This window comes from Oryx dammah, unplaced genomic scaffold (assembly GCF_014754425.2).
Source record: "Oryx dammah isolate SB20612 unplaced genomic scaffold, SCBI_Odam_1.1 HiC_scaffold_22, whole genome shotgun sequence".
Classification (NCBI taxonomy): domain Eukaryota; kingdom Metazoa; phylum Chordata; class Mammalia; order Artiodactyla; family Bovidae; genus Oryx; species Oryx dammah.
The window spans coordinates 31068581-31090300 of NW_024070206.1; the positions used below are offsets into that span (position 1 = coordinate 31068581).

The 21720-nt window shown below is 38.7% G+C and overlaps 1 protein-coding gene across 4 annotated transcripts in view; it reads right to left on the reverse strand.

Annotated features, from left to right (window-relative positions):
• Positions 1 to 20156, reverse strand: part of SS18 (SS18 subunit of BAF chromatin remodeling complex) — a 72616-nt gene extending 52460 nt beyond the window's left edge. For 2 of the 4 annotated variants that reach the window (XM_040264766.1, XM_040264763.1), the window contains exons 1-3: positions 19691 to 19843; positions 16917 to 16993; positions 7417 to 7501 (exon numbers count right to left, since the gene is read on the reverse strand). In XM_040264766.1, coding sequence (XP_040120700.1) covers positions 7417 to 7501; positions 16917 to 16993; positions 19691 to 19759 — 231 coding nt within the window. In that variant the 5' untranslated portion in view covers positions 19760 to 19843. Of the gene's footprint in view, positions 1 to 7416; positions 7502 to 16916; positions 16994 to 19690; positions 19844 to 19955 lie in introns of those variants that run through there. The other 2 variants (XM_040264764.1, XM_040264765.1) reach the window with 2 other exon arrangements.
• Between the last annotated feature and the right edge of the window lie 1564 nt (positions 20157 to 21720).

The following is a 21720-nucleotide window of genomic DNA, read 5'->3' on the forward strand; positions in this document are numbered from 1 at the left end:
ACAGATAAATAAAACACCTAGAGAGATCATAGTAAAACTGCAAAAAACTCTAGACAAAGCAAAACTCTTCAACACAAATAGTCAAACTGCCTTCAAAATAATAACGTTTACATCAACACAGCTGTCAATAGATAAAGGTCAGAAAACAACAGAATTATTAATTTAATGTACTCATCTGCCAACCTAAAATCTGTCCCTGGCAAAAGCATCTTATAAGAATGATAGTTAAAAAAAAAAGAAAATTTCAGATCACATATACAAATAAAAAAGACCTGAAGGTATTTGCCACCACCAAACCAGTGCTAAAAGGAAATGTTGAAATATGTTCTTTTGGAAGGAAAAAAAGAAATGATCTGAGAGAAAAGGCTGAAAATGAAGGGAGGAATGAAAAGCATCAAAAATGGCAACAATGATAATTCTAATAAATACTAACTTCAAAAAAAGCAATAATCACTTGTGAGTAAACAGTCACAGATTTAAAATGTGTAACAACAGATAAGTCATTGAGAAAATGAATAGAAATACAGTATCTGAGGGTTCTTGAATTAATTGTATAGTAACCTATATAGTAAAAGAATAGTAAGCATATAAGTATATAAAAACAAGCACAAAGAAAAAGGAAATATAAAAAAATTATCCAGACAGAAAGAACAGAAAAAAGGAATATAAACAGATGAGACAAACACAAAGTGTTTGTATGGTAGGTTTATATGATGGTAAGTTTAAACTCAGATATATGAGCAATTACGTTCACTATAAATGGATTTAATGTTTCAAGTAAATAAAAAAGACTGTTAGATTGGATTTTTTTTTTTAAGTTTACATATTATTCATTAAAACAGGTATCTCTAGCACAAAGAAATGGAAAGGTAGATACAACACGAAAATGCTAAAGAAAGCGGACTGAGCTACACAAAAACCAGACAAGTCGATATTAAAACCAAAAGCATAATTAGCAACAAGGAGGAATACTTCATAACGACACATGTTACAGAGAATCAGAAAGTTGTAACATTTCTAAACATACAAGCACCCACTAACAGTGCCTCAGTGTGATAAAATCTTAAAACTTTACAAGGGAAAACAGTCTATCTATAACTATACTTGGACATTTTAAATATACACCTCTCAGTAGCTGATAGAACAAACACAAAAATGAAACATCACGAAGTTAAAAAAAAACAGTAATTAAGAGAAGATTCAAACAAGGTTAACACACTTAAAACAGTCAACACATACAGGACTCTGCTCTCAGGGGCTAGCGAATACATGGAACTTGTGTAAAAACTGACGATATGTTGGACTATAAAACAAATCTCAAAGAATTCCCAAGAACTGAAATCATATGAAGTGTTTACTACCCACAATGCAATGAAGTCAGAAATCATTAAGAAAAAGAAACAATAAAATCTCCCTGCTTGCAAACTAAGAAATATATTTACCAACCCATGTATAAAGAAGAAATAACAATGGAAATTATAAAATATGTGGAACTGAATAAATATGAATATACTACACCAAAGAACTAATTGGACAGAAATTTATGCCTTCAAATGCATAAATGAGTATGGAAGGATTAAAACTGAGGAAGCCAGCATCCATCTTAAAACTCAGAAAAAGAACAGCAGATACAGTGAAAGAAAATAAAATGCAACAATAAGTAAGATCAGAAACGAGCCACAGCCAAAAACAGACAAAAGAGTAATGTCACGAAGTCTGGTTCTCAAGAATTCTTTTAGGGAATCCAAAAGGTCAAGACTATTTCCGTAATAGTACTAAGATGATGTTTGCCTTTTAGGCTATGTTGGTATTTATAAAATCATGGAGCAACAGCAGAAGTGGAGATAGCAGCTGCAGCCTTGTATCAAGGCATCAAACTTACTGTAAATCATTGCACTATTGACTATCACAGACTGGCAGTAAAAGAACGTCACTTTCACTTAAGAATGTCCTTGATAAAGCAGTAAAAATTATTCATTTATTAAATTCCCCATGTCAGTTAAATACTCCATGTGATGACAAAATGAGAAAATAATAAACATATCTGCCACAAATCAAAGTAAAATGAAAACACTTTGTGACTGAGCTGCTTGCTGATTTAGGCATGTTTTCATGGAATACTGGGGCTCGTTTTTCATGGAACATCTGTGGCTCACGTGGTAAAGAACCTGCCTGCAACACAGGAGATCCAGGTTCAATTTCTGGGTTGGGAAGATCCCCTGGGAAAGGGAATGGCAACCCACTCCAGTATTCTTGACTGGAGAATTCATGGACAGAGGAGCCTGACCAGTTACAGTCCATGGGGTCACAAAGAGTCAGACACGACTGAGCGACTAACACTTTCACTTCCCTTCATGGAACACCAACTTTACTTCAAAGAACAATTTCTAGACAAATCACACTTATCCAAGCAGACGTTTCCTCAAAACTGAAGACAGTGAGCCTGGAAAACAACTACAGTACTTGTTGCCAAAGATCACATTGGCAATGACCCTTGACTTTTCAAGGAAGAAATGGGAATCTGGCAAACATATTTTACCTTGAAATTGACAGCATCCCAATATATGAGACTTTTCTGATAAGACTGGCGATAATTTCAACAAATGTGGTTTTTGGTATCACATAATGAAACATACTCTTGCCTAGAATATCTCATGGACGGAGGAGCCTGGTGGGCTACAGTCCATAGGGTCGCAAAGAGTTGGACACGACTGAGCGACTTCACTTTCACTTTTCACTTTCGTGCATTGGAGAAGGAAATGGCAACCCACTCCAGTGTTCTTGCCTGGAGAATCCCAGGGACGGAGGAGCCTGGTGGGCTGCCGTCTATGGGGTCCCAGAGTCGGACATGACTGATGCGACTTAGCAACAGCAGCAGCAGCAGCAATGAAACATATCAGTATTTAGAAAATGTGCAGAACTAAGTGAATTTCTTATTTTCCAAATGAGTAAATCATGATGTTCTGAAATCATGCATGAGTAAAAGATCCACCCAAAAGTGCAAGAGAGACCAATGAACTTTAAGGTACCAGACAGAATAAGATAAATGTACTGATAAAATTTCAGATTCCATACTGCAACTAACCTTTAAAAAAAAAAACAAAAAACACCTGCTGAGATGTGCTATACTACCAAATTATTCACAACAATCTGAAAAGGCTAAAAATATTTTTCCCTTTACAAACTTCCTATTTGTGTGGGACTCGGTTTTCTTCTACTTCAACCAAAACATACTATGCTAGATCGAATTCAGAAGTAAATATGAAAATATAGATGTTTTCTATTAAGCCAGACATTCAAAAGAAATTTGCAAAATTAATAAACAGTATCATTTACTTCCTAAATTAGTTCTCAAAGGTATAGTTGTTTTTTTTAGAATCTTAATGATATTAACATGCAATGAGTTTAGTATTGTTCATTTTAAATGAATAGTAGTATAATAAGTAAAATAAATACATCGTATATATAACATATGAAACTCCTCAGAGTGTTCTGTAATGTTTACATATAATGGAGTTCTGAGAACAGAGTTTGAGAAATGATGCAACAGGGAAAGATCAAAGACAAATGCTGATTCTTTAAAAAGACTAAGAGAAAAAATACAATAAATACTTGGCAACTGTGATTAAAAAAGATTTTTAAGAAGAAGGCACAAATAAACTACAATGAGGATTAAAAAAAAAGAAACTATCACTACAGATCCTATAGACGTTAGGAAAATTCTAACCCTAACAGATGTTAGGATTATTCTACAAACTTTATTATCAATAAATTTGAAATTTTAAATAAAATGCTAAAAAGCACAATTTACTGAAATAGGTATATCATAAAATATAGAAATGCATAAACTGTTCTATAACCATAAAGAAATTGAGCAGGTAAATAAAAGTCTTCTCACAAAGAAAACTCCAGATCCAGATGGCTTTTCTAAAGAATTATACCAATCATCTAGGAAATAGCTATATTATGCAAATTCTTCCAGATAAGAAAAAGTGGGAAAATTCTGCAGCTCATTTTATAAAGCCAGCATAACCTCAAAACAAGAGAGACAAAGGCATTATAAGAAAGGAAAGCTAAGAGGCAATTACATTCATGAACACACATAAAAATCTTGATCAAAAATTCAACAAACTGAAATTTGTTTAAAAAGACCATGACCAATAGGTCATGAAAAAGTAGGCTAATTACTAAAAAATTCAAGACTGAACAATAAGAAGTCAATCAATGCAATTCACCACAATAGCAGATTAAACAGAACACTATGATCATCTCATTAGATGCAATAAAAGTATTTAATAAAACTTAACATCCATTCAATATATAAACTCTTGGCACAGAAGAAACAGAAGGGAACTTCCTTAATCTGATTAAAGGTATCTACCAAAAACTACAGGGAACATCATAGGGAATGGTTAAACAGTGAAAGCTTTCCCTTTGTGATCAGGAACAAGATCAAGATGTCCTCTGTCATCACTTCTACTCAGGTCCTAGCCAGAAAAATAAGGCAAGAGAAATAAATAAAAGGTTTAAGGACTGGCAAGAAAAGAACAAAACTCATTATTCACAAATGATACATCGGTGAATAGAGAAAACAAAAGTATCCACAGAAAGATTGTTACAGATAAGACTTGAATAAGACTATGGGATTCAAAACCAATTGCATTTCTATGTAAACAGCAATCACAATTACAAAATAAAACAAAAAAACACAAAGATTCCATTTAAAAATTGCCTTAAAAAGACAACCTACTTAGCAATAGATCCAAAGAGAGGTGTGTAAATCCTCTCCAGGAGAATCACAAAACTTCATTGACAGGAGTAAAGGACTAAATAAATCAAAACATATGCAATAATCATGATTTGAAAGACTCAGTATTGCAGAGACATCAATTCTCCCCAAACTGACTGACAGTCAAAGTCATCTCAGTGAAAATCACAGTGGGATTATAGTGAACACACTGATAAGTTCAAGTGTATAAGGAAATGTGAAGGACCAGTACCCAAGATAGTCTTAAAAAAAAAAAAAAGGAACACAGGAAGAAGTAAAGAACTTCTCTAATATACATCAAGACTTATTACAAGTCTTGACTATGACAAGTGTGACAGGACAGAGGAAATCATCAAAACCGGCCAATGGAACAGAAGAGATAAGACACAGACCCCCAGGCATATGGGCATTTGATATATGATATAGGTGTCATGACAGAAATAGAGAAATGATATTTTGCTTTGTTTTCCCAACAGATAATGCTGCGAGAGAATTATCTACCTGGAAACAAACGAAATCAAACCTATTCCTCATACTAGCTGGTAATCAAGATTATGGTAAAAACAAATCACATTATTTCAGATTCAAAACAAAATTTATTCATTATATACCCTTAGTGAGATATAGCTTAAGGACAAGCCTATTATTGTTAGTGGAAACCCTGATACTGCTATATTGAAATTAGGTTACATATATAGTCGTACAAAGTAAACAAGTGACTATAAAGTTGCTAAGATATCAAGATTTTTAGAAAAAGAAGAGACACTAATGTACAAAATTAAAGCTACGTTTTAAAAAAAAAAACCTTCCCTGGGGTGAAAAATATCACTAATATTTCATTAAAAAAAAAAAAGTTTACTACCTCTGTCCACTGAAAATGCTCCAAGCATTCATTGGAAGGACTGATGCTGAAGCTCCAATACTCTGGCCACCTGATGCAAAGAGCCAACTCATTGGAAAAGACCCTGATGCTGGGAAAGACTGAGGGGGTGACAGAGGATGAGATGATTGGATGGCACCACCAACTCAATGGACATGAGTTTGAGCAAACTCTGACACAGTGAAGGACAAGAAAGCCTGGTGGGCTGCAGGGGGTCACAAAGAGTCAGGTACAACTTAGCAACTGAACAACCACCAAACTCAGTAATAACAAATGCCCCAAACATCCAAATTGTGGTCTCTAAACATCAACTCCCACAGAAAAAAAGGCTAGCTGAAAAAACAGCTGGGGCAGAATAGTTCTGGGGCAGAAATATAGTCAGTCTGATCTCTCACAAATTCTAAAGCCAAATAAGCTCTACAAGAATACTGGAATCGTGCCAGCAGGACATAGAAGCCAAAGGAAGGGATTCCCACTGACCAAAGGTGAGAAAACTTGAACGTCACAGTGTCTCAATGGATTTAACCACATTAAAAATATAGAAATATGTAAGTTCAGATAATAATAAAAAACAAACACAAAATCCTTGGTCATCCTTTCAAGTTGCCACAGACCAACTTGTTATTCTGAAAACTGATAAACTGATTAAAAAATTGATAAAGAATAGAATCAAGACTTTATCACGACTTTCCTATAGGAACTCTATTTCAAGATAACCAAATATTTGCTGAAATTTTCCTTTTTAGAAGAAGTACAATGCAGGAGGAACTGTAAAATGAGAAATTTATCATTCTTAGATCCTAAGAAACAACGGACCCAACCAACAAGCACCAATGACTGATAAGCCCATTAACTGAAAGGTAGATGAGGAACTTTATAATGGAATGATGAAACTGGTAACAACTGTGAGCACTGATCAATCTTAACATCACTAAAAATGGGACAATAAAATATGTTCCTCCTAACAAGATACAACAGCAACACTCACATGGCACAATCAATGAAACAGTCAACATGAAACCAAATCTAATTACAGCCGAGCCTCCCCATCTATAAATTACCAATTTAGAGGAAACAGAAACGAGATGGAGGAACATGTTAAAGGATCATGAGGCTACAAACAGCCAAATCCAGATGGTGAGAAATTCTACAAAATAAGTGACCCTCCTTCTTCAATAAGTAAATAGAGAATGAAAAAAACTGATAACAGGTTAAACAAGATCTAAGACACAGATCAACCAAAGCAAAGAGTGGGCCTTGTTTGGATTCTGTGGCAAGCAACCGGCAAAACATTCAAATTATTTTTATATAACTGGGGAAAACTGAAAACATCCTGATTATTATAAGACATTAAGAGATTCTGGCTAAGTTTGTTACATGGGATACCAGTCCTTATCTGCTAGAGATGCATATTAAATTACATACATGATGGATAGGGATCTGCTTTAAAATATTACAGATCTGTTCCTAAATAATTTGTGTGATTACACATCAAAATAAATGAATAAATAGGTAGGTGGATGGGTGAATGAATAGATGGATAGCTGTAACTTCCTTGGGCAGCGAATCAATTCTAGCTGAATTAATTCAAATTAAATATGAAGGCAAAAGATTAAAGCTAATAGATCATGTAAACGAATATCTTCATGTTCTCAGAGGAGGGCAGGATTTCCTAAACAAATCTCAGAATCACTCAACAAAAATCGGTCCTTCTGTATAGAACTCTACAAAAAGTATCTACACTTCCCACTATTTTAAAGGTACTTACTGCTGGTAAGAGAGACTGCATGTTCTGATTAGAATCTGCTATTGTAGCAAGGTAGACCAAGTTGGTATGCAGCATCTGTTGATACCTATTAAAACAAAACAAACATCAATATTAAAAAATCATTTTCTTCCTATTTCCCAAGTTTTTAGTAAGAGATTTCTGTTACATGAACATCAGCAGCACTTCAATTTTTTCCTAGTTCTGCAAAATAACTGCAAATAAGTACATTCAAAGACAAAAATAAACACAGGGCTCTCACCATGTGCTAGATACTTAAACATGCTTTAAGTATCAAACCAACACTAGGAGGTAAAGATTCTTATTTTCTCCATTTTACAGATGAAGAAATTGAGGTTTAGAAAGGTTAATACCTTGTATAAGATTGTACAGCATAGAAAATGGAATACTAAGACAGGTAAGGGCTCCACACAAACTACTGGGTTGGCCAAAAAGTTCGTTCGGGTTTTTCATATCATATGTAACACCTTAGGGGAAAATCCAAACGAACTTTTCAGCTAACCCAATGCACTTACAAAGAGATCCAGGATGAAGGAGTCAACAAAACTGATGTGCTTATTCCCTTTCCTCTGCCATTTTTGTGTTGCCAAAACCCTCAGAGTCAAGTACAGTCAACACACTCTGTTAAAATGTCAGAAAGCAGGTGGAAACCACACATTTTTTTATCCTCATTCCCATAGCAGTGACCAATAATTTATGCCTGCTGTAGCTGTGCTGCCCAACTATCAGGACCTAGCATACAGAGGACAATAAATGCTACTGCTGCTAAGTCACTTCAGTCGTGTCTGACTCTGTGCAACCCCATAGACGGCAGCCCACCAGGCTCCCCCGTCCCTGGGATTCTCCAGGCAAGAACACTGGAGTGGGTTGCCATTTCCTTCTCCAATGCATGAAAGTGAAAAGTGAAAGTGAAGTTGCTCAGTCATGTCCGACTCTTAGCAACCCCATGGACTGCAGCCCACCAGGCTCCTCTGTCCATGGGATTCTCCAGGCAAGAGTACTGGAGTGGGGTGCCATTGCCTTCTCCGAGAGGACAATAAATAGGTGTCTCCAATTAAAAAGCAGAGACATTACTTTGCTAACAAAGGTCCGTCTCATGAAGGCTATGGTTTTTCCAGTAGTAGAGAGTTACACTTCAAAGCAAGCTGAGCTCCGAAGAATTGATGCTTTTGAAATGTGGTGTTGGAGAAGACTCTTGAGAGTCCCTTGGACTGCAAGGAGATCCAACCAGTCCATTCTGAAGGAGATCCATCCTGAATATTCATTTGGAAGGACTGACATTGAAGCTGAAACTCCAATACTTTGGCCACCTGATGCGAAGAACTGACTCATTTGAAAAGACCTTGATGCTGGGAAAGACTGAAGGCAGGAGAAGAAGGGGACGACAGAGGATGAGATGGCTGGATGGCATCACCGACTCAACGGACATGAGTTTGGGTAAACTCTGGGAGCTGGTGATCAACAGGGAGGCCTGGTGTGCTGCGGTTCATGGGGTCACAAAGAGTCGGACATGACTGAGCAACTGAACTGAATTACAAAAAAAAAGTTACAAGCTAAAGCACTGAGATGGAGTAAAGAACAGGACACCAACACCATTACAAACTAACTTTAAAAAATAAAGCAAACTCTCATTATTGGCATGAAGTGGTCAAACATGTTTATTGCTATTTTATTTACTTATGAATAATTTTTGCTAAGCTTCTCTTCATAATTTTAAAAACTAATTCTAATGAAACCAGACTGAAATTAGCAGTGATTCAATTACTTGTGTTGGTAAACACACAAAATACAAACTTAAAACCTGCATTATATCGTTCTTTTAGAATTTCATTTACTAATAAACAGTAAATAAATTAAAATTATGAAATAAGTAAAAAACACCTTTATTCTGCTAAATAAAGCCTTCTAATGCTGATCCCAAATGCAGTAATTTTCTAAAACAGACACCATAAAAGGAATCCTAGCAAATTCTTTGCTGTTAGAAAAACTAGTAAGCTCTTTTTCCTGTTAGAAAAACTGATTTCATTACTTTTTTCTTATTTAGTGGGGAACAAAACTTATTTCTCACTGAACTTGAAGTTTCTTAACTAACAAGATTATGCTTTTGTAGTTTGCTTGTTTTTTTTAGATTTATTGAGTTATAACTGATATTTATAAAGAACTTCACATATTTAATATGTACCATTTGATGTTTGGACATATATGAACACCTGTGAAAATATCACCACCGTGGAGGTAAGACATACCTAACACTTCCCAAGGTTTCCTTGTTTCCCTTTGTTACTATTTTTTTTATTGTTGTTTAAAAACAAGTCTACAGGTTCTTTACGTTCCTCCTCACATATATTATACACTATGCTGCTCAATCACACGTGATATTGTTACAATGACCCTTATACAAACAAGGACCAAGAAATAATATTTTGCAGTTATTCATAATTCATAATTATGCCACTGAAATTCTTCAAACAGCACTGACAGGCACCACCAGCTGGAACTACTTCATTATTCCACAGGGATCTTAAATGGAATTTAAGGTGCAGGGTTCCACAATGTTGCCATTTTTAAAAAACCAACCAGCCATTTTTAATTAGAACATATAATGCATTCCAAAGGCTACTCCTTCAAGTTTTCCTCTGTTTCTGAGTACTGGTAAGGCTCTAATAACAGGTACTCAGATATGAGATTTGCTGACTGCCCTATCAAAAATAAAAATGCCAATGTTACTAAGAACTACGGCTTACTTATGTATGACCCTTTAAGAAAAACTGTAGTCATGGTTACTGGTACTCAGTAAATCAGTATTAAAATATTTAATCTGCCATACTCTTGAGGACCCATTTATAAAATACTGGCAGTGAGAGTGGATCTATAAAGTGCTTGTAGTTCTAAATATCTTCAAATACAGCACCTTTTAGCAAATATTTTAAAACATTTCCCTAACTTTCAAATCTTAATTTTTAATCTTGAAATAATCCCAAGTTCAAGAATAGTATGAAGAACTCCCAAATATCTTTCTCCCACACTCCCCAACTGTCAGCATTTTGCATTTGTCTCATACCACCTCTAAACACACAAATCAACAGACACATGCATGCAACTACACACTTTTTTCCAAAGCCATCTGAGAGTCAGTTACTGACATGATACTCATCACTTTTAATACTATATTGTCAGTTTCCCAAAAACAAGGATATTCCCTTACGTAACTACAGTACAACCATCATAAGGAGGAAATGAATGCTGATACAATGTTAATCAAATCCACAGAACACAATCAAATTGCTACAACCGTCCCAACAGCCAAATCTTCTTATCTAATATAAGGGGATAGGTAAAAATGCAAAATTTTAATGGGTCTTTCGTTAGTAACTTCATCAGGTTTTCTTTCTGGTAAAACTGCATTCTTCTTACAGCACTCACCAAATAAGCTTATTCTCAATTCTTCTACAAATATTCTTCTGAGAAACTTTTTTTATTCTATAAATACCACTAATTTATCACTGAAGCAGTTTTTAATGTATATGCTTATAATTTCTAAAGCAGTATATTTTACATAAGACAACAGTACATAAACAAAGGGCAGATATAAAACATATTCACCATCTTATATTTGATGATGTGAAGTGAGTGAAGTCGCTCAGTTGTGTCCGACTCTTTGCGACCCCATGGACTGTAGCCCACCAGGCTCCTCCATCCATGGGATTCTCCAGGCAAGAATACTGGAGTGGGTTGCCATTTCCTTCTCCAGGGGATCTTCCCAACCCAGGGATAGAACCCGGGTCTCCCATATTGCAGGCAGACACTTTAACCTCTGAACTATCAGGGAAGCCCCATTTGATGATAGTAACTGCCTAATAAATAGTGGCAGGTATTTCCAAATACCCTTAATTATTAACCTATTAAATGTGAGGCAGTTCACTTCCCAAAGATTCCACTAAGAGCCACTACATCAATTACCTTGAAAAAAGTTAAATAACCACTACTGAATTTATTGATATAATTATAAAATGAATCAAAAATCATGAGATTTCATTTTGAAAAAGAAATCTTTACCTAGAAGCTATGAAGATATATTTATAGGTTAATAGGAATACAATGTACAGAATAAAATTATCTTCATAACTAGAAATGTTAAACAAAATTCATTTATATTATGATGAACACAAATTTTTCACTTGAGAATTGTTTATAACACATTCTGAAATAGATGCAATCTCCCTGAAAAAAAAAAGGGGGGGCTGATTTAAGCAAATATATGGAATCATTTAGAAAATACTCAAACCAAACACCACAAGAGAGCAATAATATATTCTTACATATACATTGTCAGAATTTAAAGCGAAGAGGAGCTGGATGTACAAGCTCAACAGTGATGCACTGACTTATATGACTGTGTGTATGAATGTATGTATGTAGACAAGGAAAGAGTAATATACACAGAGCTTCCCAGGTGGCTTTAGTGGTAAAGGATCCTCTTGCCAAAGAGGAGACACAGTAGATACAGGTTTGATCCCTGGATCAGGAAGATCCCTTGAAGAAGGAAATGGAAACTCACTCCAGTATTCCAGCCTGGAAAATTCCATGAGCAGAAGAAGAGCCTAGCGGGCTACCATCCATGGAGTTGATGTAATCAGCAAAAAATCTTTAGGTGATGAGAATATGGTGCTCATTCTCTAAATTTGATATATCCATGTTTCCAAATTTTCTATAATGTATATACTGTGTTCATAAAAATAAAGTTATTTTTTATTTATAAAAAACTCTGCTTGAGGCAGTTATCACATCTTAAGGAACTGTTTAATTAAAACTGAATTGTCAATTCCCAAATGGTTGTCATTGACGTATCTATTTTCCTTTCGCTTCTCCTCCTGTGAGAAACAAGAACATTTATTAACATTGAGAGGAGATTTTTTTTTTCTCTTCACTCCCAAACCAATTCTGACAACTTGAGAAATAAAGAGTACCTGGAAAACTCTAAGAATGAAATTAAATACAAAAGAAAGGGCAGAATTTAAGATTCTACCTAAATCAATTTAGGCCTCATTTATAGCAGATTCATCTATGTGAGCAAATGAGGTCTATGCTAATAGGCAGAGAAAGAGGAAAATGACGAAATACACGAAAATGCTGAGAATATAAAGAATAAGACAGGATGAACTTTTGCCAACAAGGTGGAAAAGAGGGTTCTAGATCTGAACACGTCTTATCCCCGTCACTTACTGCCAAGGCCTATAGGAAGCTGAACCAACCCTATGCCGTCGGCTCTGCCTGGCATTTTAAAAAGTCAGAGGTGTGGTGATCACTTTGTAACATACAGAAGGATCAAATCACTATGCTGTGCATCAGGAACTAACATAGTTTTATAGGTCAGTTACACTTCGAAAACAAACTCACAGAAAAGAGATTAGATTCGTGGTTACCAGGGGCTTGGGGGAGGGTGGGAACGTGGACCGGCAGAGGTGCTGGATGAAGGGAGAGAAAAGAAAAAGCCACAAGTGAAAACGATTATTCTCATCAGTGCCTCACAGCCGTTACTGTTCCACAGCCGACTGGAGGTAGTGACCTCCTGACAACTGATGATCAGCCACAGTTAAGCTAAGGAAGTAGCTTTGCTGGTATTTCTTAGAAGCATTTTTCACATATAAACAGGCAAGATTCATCAAAGAAAATATACGTAAAAGAAATGGCAGTGGTGACATAAAATGCAAAATGCACAAATGATTAGAAAATAAGATACCCTAGAATTCAGATCTTAATTTCTGAATATTATTTTCCAAAAAAAGAACGAGGGCCTGGAGAAATGGACGATTCCAGACTGGGGCAGAAAAAAAAGTACAAGATAAGCCTGGAACATTTTGTCATGCAATAAAATTCTGTAAATGCTCAAAAAATAATAAGAGCTGTATCAAGAAGCCTGCTTGAAGGGCTGCCAGTGGCCAGCATTTGGGACAATTTGAAAAAGAAAATATATAGACTAACAAATTATAATCCAGAGGATACAAAAAAAATCCTTACGTCCATTCAGATATAAATCAATCAATGAACGAATGGGAGCGGGGGTTTGGAAATTTCTTCCTTACAATGTGGAAGGAAAGATAGATTCTGTCACCTTTTGGCAACCAACACAGCAGTAACTGTTTGAGTTAAGAACCGTTGTTGTTACTGGTGTTTAGTCACTAAGTCTATTGCTGTTTAGTCACTAAGTCGTGTTCGACTCTTTTGCGACCCCATGGACTGAAGCAGGGATTTCTCAGACACTACTGAAGTGGGTTGCCATTTCCTTCTCCAGGATATCTTCCCAGCCCAGAGACTGAACCCACATCCTGCACTGGCAGGTGGGTTCTTTACCAGAGTCATCAGGCAAGCCCCAAGAATCACTGGTGGATGTTACAATGAACGTGTAGAAATAGGCTAAGAAACAGTGTTACATGCATCTCAAGGTATCTCCCCAAAACACAGGTAGGAATTACAAAGGAAAAATAGTAACTTAGTAAAAATCTTGGCAGACATGACAGCACCTTAACAAAGTGGCCAAAGTTATCATGAATCGTGGGACAAACCAGGGCACACAGCTACCGCGGACGCACCGAGAAAGCAGAAGTACGTAAACACGGATCTCAAGGAGAAACAGCAGTCAACTCCACAATGAGGGACATACCACACAACTGGCCTGTACTCCAACAGTGTAAACATCATGAGAGAACAGATAAACTGAAGGACAGGTCCGGATGACAGTATTCTGAGACGAACCTAAACATATCATCTGATCCTGTACCAGACTGTGGACCTGAGCAAATACACTAACAGGAAAACTGGTAAAATTTCTAAAAAGTTGGAAACTAGACAATAGTATTGAATCTTGATTTGAACAATTAGACTCTTAAGAAGTTGTGCCTGTTTTCATGAAATATGTTATGAAATACACACAGATATTATAAAAGTAAGAGAGAATCATGCTTGTAACTTTTTCTCAAATGTTTCAGAAAAACTATGTAGGGAAGAAATGAATGACATAGCAAGGTGACTAATACATTATCATTTGAGGAATTTCAGGGAAGGACACACAGGAATTTCTTCTACTATCTTTGAAACATTTTTTGTAAAAGTGAAATTATTTTTAAAAATTTTAGGAAGATGGCAAAACCAATACAGTATTGTAAAGTAAAATAAAGCAAAAATAAAAATTAAAAAAAAAATTTAGCAAGAGATACCACTCTTCAACAATCTATGAAAAAATTTTTTTAAGATGGCCACTACCCACTGCTGGCAGACATGGTTGAAAACTAGGTCTCTGAAACCTAGTTGGAGGAAGGCAAACCAATACAATACAATTGAGTAATTTGGAGATTCAGCACAGTTTTTGACCCAGCCATTCCTTTTATAAAACTCTAACCTATTAAAAACAAAATGTCTGAATGTGTTTATATAAATATGAGCACATATTTGTAAATGCACAGAAAAATGTTTGGAAAGACAGAACTAAACCACTCTAAGTAGTTACCTCTATGGAGAATAGAGATAAAAGAGTGAGAACTAAGAAGTGTATGCCTATGGCCGATTCAATATTGATGTATGGCAAAAAACACCACAATACTGTAATTACCTTCCAATTAAAATAAATAAAATTTTTTACAAAGTTTCATCTCTACAAACTTTTATGCTTTATGATTTTAATTCAAAAATAATTTTAAGCAAAGGGGAAAGAGTCATGGAGAAGTCATGAAGCCTAGGAAAAGGGTTAATCAGCACAGCATGAAAGCCACGCAGAGCCAGGATTGCTGAAAAACACCTTCCTGAGAGCAGACCAGTGAGATCTCCAGGAAATAGATGAATACCAAAACAACAGTGGGAGAAAAGTATTTAGAACTGAGTTGTCTAATACGGTAGCCACTAGACACACTGAACTTGAGGCTAGTACAAAATGTTGTTAGTAGAATCAGATGCACAGTAGATTTCAAAGACTTGGCATGAAACAAAAGAACATAAATTAACTGTTTAGTATTTTTATCCTGGTTATATATTGAAGTGATATTTTAGAAAAAATGAGTTAAGATATTATTAAAATTAATTTCACCTGTTTCTTTTTACTTGTATAATGTGCCTACTGGTGGCTGAGATGGTAAAGAATCTGCCTGCAATGCAAGAGACCCAGGTTAATTCCTGGGTCAGGAAGATCCCCTGGAGAAGGGAATAGCTATCTACTCCCGTATTTTTGCCTGGAGAATCCTTTGGACAGAAGAGCCTGTGGGGTACATTCCATGAGGTCACAAAGAGTGACAACTGAGTGACTAACACACACACAAAAGCAAATGTAGAATGACTTATGAGGCTTGCAATATATTTCTGCTGACAGTACTGTTTTTAGAACAGTTTTTTGATAAAATATTCAATTTGTTCCACTCTATCAGATCCTACTAGATATAGGGTACTGTTTATTTCAGACACATCATTACTTTAAAATAAGTAGTTTAGTTCTTATGAGTGATAATCAATTCTCTATTTATTAGATATAAACTTTACATTCTCAACCACATACAGTTGACCTTTGTACGAAAGAGATGAAGACACTGAGCCACCTGCAGGTGAAAATCCAAGTATAACCCCCCAGCTTGCCCTCAGTATCTCATGGTTTCACATCCATGTATTCAACTAACCGCAGATCATATAGCACTGCAGTACATCTACACTGAAAAAAAAAAAAAATCCATGTAAGTACACTTGTGTAGTTTAAACCTATCCTGTTCAAGAGTCAACAAAATATGCATGTAACTATGAATGTGAAGATCTAACTGTTCCAAAAATCAGACTATAGAAATTTGAAGTCATTTATAACACAGGATAAGAAGTGTACAGAAAAAACTGATATATCCTCCAGCCCAAGTAACAAATTTTTCTTTCACAAAAATCAAGAAAAGTCACACAAAAAATTGCACACAAATGTGCACAGCATCACTCACTATAGTCAAGAACTGGACACAATCCAAATGTTCATCACTGATAGATAAATAAAATGTGGTAGAGCCATGGAAGATTATTTAGCAATAAAAAGAAAGGAAATACTGATATAAGCTTCAACATGGATGAATCCTGAAAACACGATGCTAAAAGAAAGCAGTCAAAAAAGATCACATACTGAATGAATTCATTTGTATGAAGTGTCCACAATAAGCAAATCTACACAGACAGAAAGCAAATTAGTAGTTATCAGGGGGTGTGTCATTAGGAGGTGAGAATGGGGAGTGACTGCTAATGATAGGGTTTCTTTCCAGACTGTTGAAAATGTTCTAAAATTGATCAAAGCAATAATAGTACAACTCTATGAATATACTAAAAACCACTGAATTGTACACTTTAAAACAGGTGAATTATATGGTATGTGAGTTATATCTCAATAAAGCTATTCTTAAAAAGAAAGGAAAGTTAAAAAAACTAACCAACACAGAAAAAGAAATACCAAAAAACTTTCATATCAATCTTACTGAGAACACTCTGAGGTCTTTCCTTTATTCTGATAGTCCATTATACACTGAATAAGATGGTTATTTTCATCCAGCATCTGAAATAAAAATAAAAAAAGTTTATTGTAAATCTCATGCATCAAGTAAAATAAAAAATTAAGATTTCTAGAAAAGTTTATCTATACAGGAACTGAATACACAGTTCTTTTTTATACCTACAATATAGCTCTGCCCAAAAGATCTTATTTTATATCTTTTGGATGTTATGTTTAATCAACAATTCTAATTTTTTTTTTTTTTTACCACTGCCACCCAGCTTGTGGGATCTTAGTTCCCAATCAGGGATTGAACCTGTGCCCTCTGCAGTGGAAGCTAATCTGTCCTAATCCAGAACGAAGTAAACTGATGAAAACTTCAGCACAGGAGGCTTAAGGAGATAGCTGGCTAGCTTCCAAGTTTTATGTTGATGTTCAGTCACTAAGTCATGTCTGACTCTTTGAGACCCCATGGACTGCAGCACACCAAGCTTCCCTGTCCTTCACCCTCTCCCAGAGCTTGCTCAAACTTGTGCCCATTGAGTCCGTGATACCATCCAACCATCTCTTCCTCTGTCGCCTCCTTCTCCTGCTGCCCTCAATCTTTCCCAGCATCAGGGTCTTTTCCAAGTTTTATGCAGCATAGTTTTGTGACTTTCCAAATATGCAATAATTAATTCCAGTAATTTCTAGGTAAGTACTATAATATTAACCACAGACCCTATGAGCCAACCTTATAATTGTCCCAAAAGTTGAAAAGCATATATTTATCATACTATGAAAACAATTCAAATCAAAACTGGCTTTAAGGATTAAATAATGCATCTAAGCAGAGTGGTGCTGGAGAAAAAGCACTGATGTAGCAATTAAAAGGCCAGTTTTACTGTCAAGCTATCCTGAGCAAACCACTCAAGATGTCAAAGGCTCAGATTTATCAAGGGACAGGAGTAGATGTTCCTCTTCCAACCACCCCCACCCTTCCAGGATTTCAAAGCTTTAATACCATAACCACTCTTTCTTATTAATTTAGTTAATGTAATTCTTTTAATTAAACACGAAGATCCATTCAAAAGTGTGACTTCTTTTCTGCATATGAATCAATCTTTACTTGGTGGGAAAAAAAACATTAACATGCCCTTCAAAAAAAACAAATGCAGTTTTCTTCTTATATCTACTCATCAGATGCCAAAAAATCTGTCTTTAGAATGTGTTTTAATACAATCTCCAATCTAACGATTTCACAACCTATCTTCTCAGTAGATTCCACGGTTTAACAATCTTCACCATTAGAACGTCTGGGTTTGTCTTGTATCTAACGTCATTCCCTCACGCTATACAATCAGGCACTTAATGTGGGATCCTTTTTCTCTCCTGAGCTAAGGATGAACACTTTAACTGATCAGCATCTCTTTAGTTAGTCACCCACGATAAATTATCTTAAGATGTAGGTAAGAAAAATTCTTCATAGGAAATACAAACTCAGAACTTTTCTACAGTCCAAAGAGTGAAGCCTTCCAGAAACACGTTTTGTGTACGTGTACTCGCAGCTGTTTGCCAGGCCGCAGACTTCACCCAGCACGCTATACAAAAAGCACTTGCATTTTCAGGCAATGCCAAGCCTGTCTCTTCATAAATAAAGCAACAGTTGGGCAAATGTCAAACGCCATACTGTAAAGAGCCTGAGAGTCAACAGAAGCCTATTTAACATAAACTACTAGGCATATGATGGTGTTTTGACTGGTCCTAAAAGTTGACTTTTTTTTTTTTTTTTTCCGTTTTGATCTTTGTTCCGGTGCATAAAACAAAACCGAACTATTTAGGGTAAACTGCAAAATTTAGCAAGTAACTTTTCAAACTCTGGTTCACTAAAATTCAGAATGCTGCCGTGCTCAAAGGCAACAAGGGGCAGACAACAATAAAGAAACCTTTGTGTCCCCAACTAGCAAGTAACCGCGGCCACAGCGCAGCTCCCCGCGTGTGTATCACCTCTTCGGAAACTGATCACGAGGCTCAGACTGTCTCCATCGCTCGACCCTAAGCTCCCTGAAGGCAGGCAGGGACCATGCTCACCACCGCAGCCTCGGCGCCTACGCTTGGCGCTGCAGCTGTAAATAGGTCGGGGGTGGATCCGGAGGGGAGAAGCGCCTCCGAGAGAACCCCGAAGTCTAGAGGGTGCTCGCTCGTCCGCCTCGGAGCCTCGGCCGAGGTTTCCCGCAGCATCCCCCAAGTTCTGCTGAGAGCTCCCCAACTCGGCTGGAGTTTGCAGCCGAGCACCGAGAACACGCAGCGTTCCTACTTCTCCTAGGCCCACTCCCGGGACCGCGGTGGGGTCGACCCGGAGCGGCCGCCGCACCGCGCGGGGCGGGGCGACGCCAAAGTAACTCCGGAGCGACGCGCGGACCGCGGGGGGCGCGGGCCTCGGAAAACAGCCCTACCCCGCGCGGCCGCCGCCGCCGGGCGCACGCGCCCCGCCGCGCGAACGCCGCCCCATCCCCAGAGAAATCGGGCGACGGTTACTAGGGCTTTTGTGCCGGGAGGAAGGAGCCCGAGGGGGCGCGCAGGACTCCGCGAGGGGAGCAGTTCGCCCCTTCCGCCACCCACTCGGGCGCAGCCCCGCGGCTCAGGTTCCCACACCCGCCCGCCCGCCCAGCAGGCCCGCCTCCGCCCCCGGCGCGGCCGACAAGCCCGGCCCGAGCCCAGCCCCCGGGTTCCTCCTCAACACGGGCCGGGCCTGGCATCCCCGACGCCGCGCCGCTTCACCTTCTGAATCGCGGCGGGAGTGATCTCCCCCTTGCCGCGCTGCCTCGGGGCCGCGAACGCCACGGACATGTTGCCGCCGTCACCACTACGGGCAAGTCCCGAGCGCTCCGGGTGAACGGCAAACTGGGGGAGAGACGCCGGCCTCTCGGGCCGAACCACGTCGGGCTCGCGGGGAGGGGGGATGCTCCGGCGTCCGACGGGCAGCCGGCCGGCCCCGCCTGCGGGAGGAGCTCTGGCCCGAATCAGTCCGGTTTCTGCGTAGTACCTGGGAGCCGCGACCCCGGCAGAACGCCCCTGTTCTCGGTCACCCTCCGGTTCCTCCGCCTGTCCTTCCCCGCCACCCCCGGCCCTCTGCGCTCGTGGTAGGGCCGCGCCCCAGCCCTCCCTCCGCTTCAGCGATTCAGGAAATGGTCCCGCCGCCCGCGGGAGAGGGAGCGGCTAGGGCAGCCCCTGTCACAGGAAATGCGAGCGCTGGAGCCGGCCCGCCCCCTTCGCGCGGGGCCACTTGCCTCCCTCTCCGCGCGCCCGGGTGTCCCTCGGCGGCGTTTCGGCGCTCCGCTCTAGAGCTCGAGCAGTTTTGCCAACTTCATCCTCACCCCCTCCTGGGTAGAAGTGGCCGCCCGGAGCTGTGCGGGTAGCGGGAGAGGGGAGGAGGAAGGTCAGGACCCGGGAGTTTCGTGCGCACCCGTGGAGCATCTGCTGAGACGGGGCAGGGGTGGCCGGACTAGGGAAGCGCCGATTCGCTGGTTTGAATGGCTCGGCTACGCCCTCGAAGTGCGCACCTCCGAGTCCACGGTTTCTTGCGCGCACACAGCCCTGCCGAACAATTAGAAAGTAAGCGCGCCCCAAAATCGGGAAGCGAAGGCTATGTCCTGTACTTCAGGGGCAGTCGGCCAACTTGGCTGCAGCGGCCAGAGTTCGCCTCTTAGGATAAACCCTTGACGGAAATGTGGGTCAGTTTCATCTGACTTGCATCTTTGGAATTAGGTTTTGAAATATGGCACCCTCGCGCTTTTCTTTTGCAATTATGTATTTAGTGGCTTGCTTGTACATTAGGCCCAAGTTAATCAGTGTGAGGGAAAAAGCCAAAAGTTTCCAAATTGTGGAAGGGACATGGGCAAAGGTCCGTAATATGTTGGTTCAGGGTTTATTAATACACAGTAAAATTAGACTTTCATGTAACACGAAGGAAAATTTTATATAAAAATGTCACCCAACATTAATGAGGCTCAAAAATCAATCCCTCGGTTTATATATAAAATAAACTGGAGGGGAAAAAAAGGAAAATTTCCTTATTAGAAAATATAAGTTTCAAATAAATGCTTTTCACAAAAAGGTCATGAGTTTCATTCATTTAGCAAATTTGGGTTCTCTTTATGTGCTAGCCTTTATTGTAGGCACCTGGGGTACAGCTGTGAACAAAATGGACCAAGTACCTGTTCTCAAGGAACTTAAACTCTGATAGGATTCAGAGACCAGAAACAAGTAAATAAATATGTACATATGTAAAGTACTTAGGAAGGCGAGCAAACTGGGGACTGAGAGAGACTGACAGGCACTCAGGTGGTTATGATGGGAAGTCCCCTTGGTTACATTTAACCTGAGACCTAAAGGATGAAGAGACTCAAGACATCCTCAGAATAAAAGTAAGATGATTTGTACTTCTGCAAATAGTAGTTTCTTTCAGGAATTGTCTTTCACTACCCTCATGTGAAGAGTTGACTCATTGGAAAAGACTCTGATGCTGGGAGGGATTGGGGGCAGAAGAAGAGGACGACCGAGGATGAGATGGCTGGATGGCATCACTGACTCGATGGACGCGAGTCTGAGTGAATTCCGGGAGATGGTGATGGACAGGGAGGCCTGGCCTGCTGCGATTCAGGGGGTCGCAAAGAGTCAGACACGACTGAGCGACTGAACTGAACTGAACCCTCAGCATTGACAAGTAAACTTGGATATAATACAAACACATCAATTTGAAAAATTATTTAATTCAGAACAGAAACTAAGTCTTGTCCAAAAGCCTGGCT